At 55.4% G+C, this 2859-nt stretch overlaps 1 protein-coding gene across 1 annotated transcript; it reads right to left on the bottom strand.

The window, feature by feature from the left end:
• Window positions 1–256: 256 nt before the first annotated feature.
• On the bottom strand, window positions 257–2773 carry CSUI_006865 (uncharacterized protein). The gene is made up of 2 exons (XM_068067016.1): window positions 2264–2773; window positions 257–1691 (listed from the first exon to the last, which is right to left on the bottom strand). The coding sequence occupies exons 1-2, from the start codon at window positions 2451–2453 to the stop codon at window positions 445–447; spliced, it is 1437 nt and encodes a 478-aa protein (XP_067921008.1). The 5' UTR covers window positions 2454–2773; the 3' UTR covers window positions 257–444.
• Between the last annotated feature and the right edge of the window lie 86 nt (window positions 2774–2859).

Raw genomic sequence — 2859 nt, forward strand, 5'->3', positions numbered from 1 at the left:
AGGGGAAGCCGGTGAGTACGACCAGCCGGGGTGACCTTCTGTGACCAAACAACGCGACAAGCTGATGGTCGCTCGTAGCAGCTTCTGTGACTACTATATTCTAAGACCCTCCTTCCTCTGTCGCAGGCATGTATCTATCATGTAGTCCTGATATGCAAAAAATCTGATATTTGTTTCTTCTGGTCTTGGAGGACGTCTGTTTCCCCTCCGTTACCTCGCAGGCGCGAAGAAAGAAAACAATATCCATCACAAGGACGCTCCAACATGTCGCCCCAAGATGACAGGATGGATCTACGCTGCTCTCCGGGCTTGGTTGTTCTCACGACCCCAAATGGAATAGCCTCTTCTCAGACAAGAAATTCGACAGCCCGCTTCCACTCAGGGCACCTGCGCTTTTTCTTTCCCATGCAAGTTCAGTGACCCTGCCGCTTCTTCTAAGCCCCCCTAAAGACTCTCGCCCCGATCCAGACTGTATTCCGTCAGCCACATCTTGAATGTGATGATCAGCATCACCGCGCCAGCACCTGCAAGTCCGAACCCGGGAAACGTTAGCGCCCCATTAGGTTTTTTCGTGCCTACACCTCCTAGGGCTAAAAGGGCCAATCCTGCCACCATCAGCCAAACTGTGATAACCGCGAGAAGCCCCACGCGCACGCGTCTACGGCGAGCTAGCAATTGCTTTTGCCTTGCTAACACTTTCGCTTTGAGTGGGAGTCTCGGAAGGACAGTCTGAGCTGAAGGAACCTCCGGCACTCCCTCGTCACCCTCTGACCCAGCTTCAGCAGACGTGAGCCCCCCCATGGCTTTCTCATTTCCTGCAGACATGAGCGCCCTGGTTTTTTCATCTTTACCAGACATGAGCCCCGTGGCTTCCTCGTCTCCACCAGACTTCAACCCCCCCGTGGCTTCCTCGTCTTCACCAGAGATGGGCCCCCCCGTGGCTTCGTCATCTCCACCAGACATGGGCCCCCCCGTGGCTTCCGCATGTCCATCAAGCATGAGCCACGTTGGTGTATCTACTCCATTAGATATGAGCCACTTCACTGCAACATCTTCACTAGACGTGAGCCACGTCAGTGAATCATCTCCAGAAGACAGGAGCCCCGTTGCTCCATCGTCTCCTCCAGACAACTCCGTTTCCCCATCGTTAGCAGACGTAAGCCTCGCTTCCTCATCTCCTGCTGCGGGGCCTTCCCTGGGCTCGAGGTCTATCCTATCAGATGACGATGCACTATCGACCGACCCATAGGCCCCAAGGCACTTTTCTACGGTGAATAAATTGTCATTCTCAGTGTCTCCGACCGGGCTCCCTGCAAGCTTGCGCGGTGTCACTCCCAAAGACAATCCCCCGTGGATTGTACCGCGTGCTCTCAATGCCCCGAGACACTCGATGAAGCGAACTGCCACAAAAGACATTGAAATAATACCTAAAGCTGCCGCAACAATTGAGACCTTCGACGCCGTGTGCCGCCTGCTCGAGACAAAACGCCGTCTACCGAATAGGCTTCTCGTCCTACTCCTTGCTGCTCTCTCATCTGAAAATCTTCCTTCCCCCATAAGTGTCCCCTTCTCTTCAACCGCGCCGACGCTGGTGAGAGTGCCTGAGTCCACAGCCATTTTCTTCCCGTCGGTAATTCCAATCGGGCGAGCATTTTCTGCTGCGTCCTCTCCTCGGATTGTCATTGCTTTACCTGGAAAGTAAAGAGAGACAGTGGAGGAAATTGTGCACCAGCAGTCGTGCAGGGATGCCCATACCTAGGAAGAAAAGCAACACAGGTAAAAAATCTGTGCCTACCAAGCAGGAAAGCAGCACCTGCTGGGGTACGGCCTCGTTCCATTCGCCGGTGGCTGCGTGGGTGGGGAGTGCTAACGCACACGGTTAGGTCCAGATCGTCCTCTACTGCCGCGCGGGGGCACGAGTGGCTCACGAAGAAGGCAGGCCCGTAAGAGTTTCGCATAGAACAATTTGAAACATGATTGTTCCCGGAACTCCGTTCGTTTCACAGATCCGCTTCAACGTGTCACGCACCGTCACAGTGATCAACCACACGCCAGACACTAGACCACAGCACACCTTTTTTTCCGGATGAGATCGCTGCCGCTCTGTCGGTGCAACTCTCCCTTTTTTTGTACGACCATGCGGCATCAGTCGGTGAGTCAGTGTAGAACTACTCGCTAGTTCGAGGCATGGGCCATTCCCAGGGGAGGTCCCATCATTCTTCCCCCACTTGGCTTGGCAACGTCCCTTGTTGCCAGATCTCACAGTGGCTGAGCAGTTTGGTGTCCTCAGTCTCGCAGGACGCGTTGTCTCCGCTGCGCGGCGCAGTTCGACGGCTCGTGCCGTCACTCCTGGTCAGCGGCTGGGTGTCCCCATGGCGTTCGGTCTCTTTGGGGCTGCACAGCGCTGCCGTGCGTGATCGTCCACTGAGCGTCTTCATTGTCACTCGGCACATCGAGGTGTTTACCTCTTCGATCGTCTCCCCATGGCAGTGCTGCTCTTTGGGGTCTTCGATTCTTAGCAGTTAGTTACTAGACGGTCTGTGCCGCCGTCTTCCGCGGCCGTAACTTGAGTGTCCCGCCGGTTTGTACCTTCTCAGGTCGCTCCCGGGTGCCGTCGGTAGTACAGATCGCTGTAGGGCGGCTGTGGGGCGGTGTCGGGCGTGAGGGTCGATGGGGAGAACCTGCGTAACAGGCGATGACTGAGCCTCCGGATGACCTCTGTGCGCAGATTTATCACATCATAGAACGCGCCTCCACCATAAGAAGCCACCACTGTAAAGGCTGCCGCTAGAACTTAAGTGAAGTTCATGCAGTCTGTTCGTTAAAGGCACGGCATGTTTTCTGTTGCGGACCGAGACG

The sequence above is a fragment of the Cystoisospora suis genome (assembly GCF_002600585.1).
Source record: "Cystoisospora suis strain Wien I chromosome Unknown contig_3527, whole genome shotgun sequence".
NCBI classification, from domain to species: domain Eukaryota; phylum Apicomplexa; class Conoidasida; order Eucoccidiorida; family Sarcocystidae; genus Cystoisospora; species Cystoisospora suis.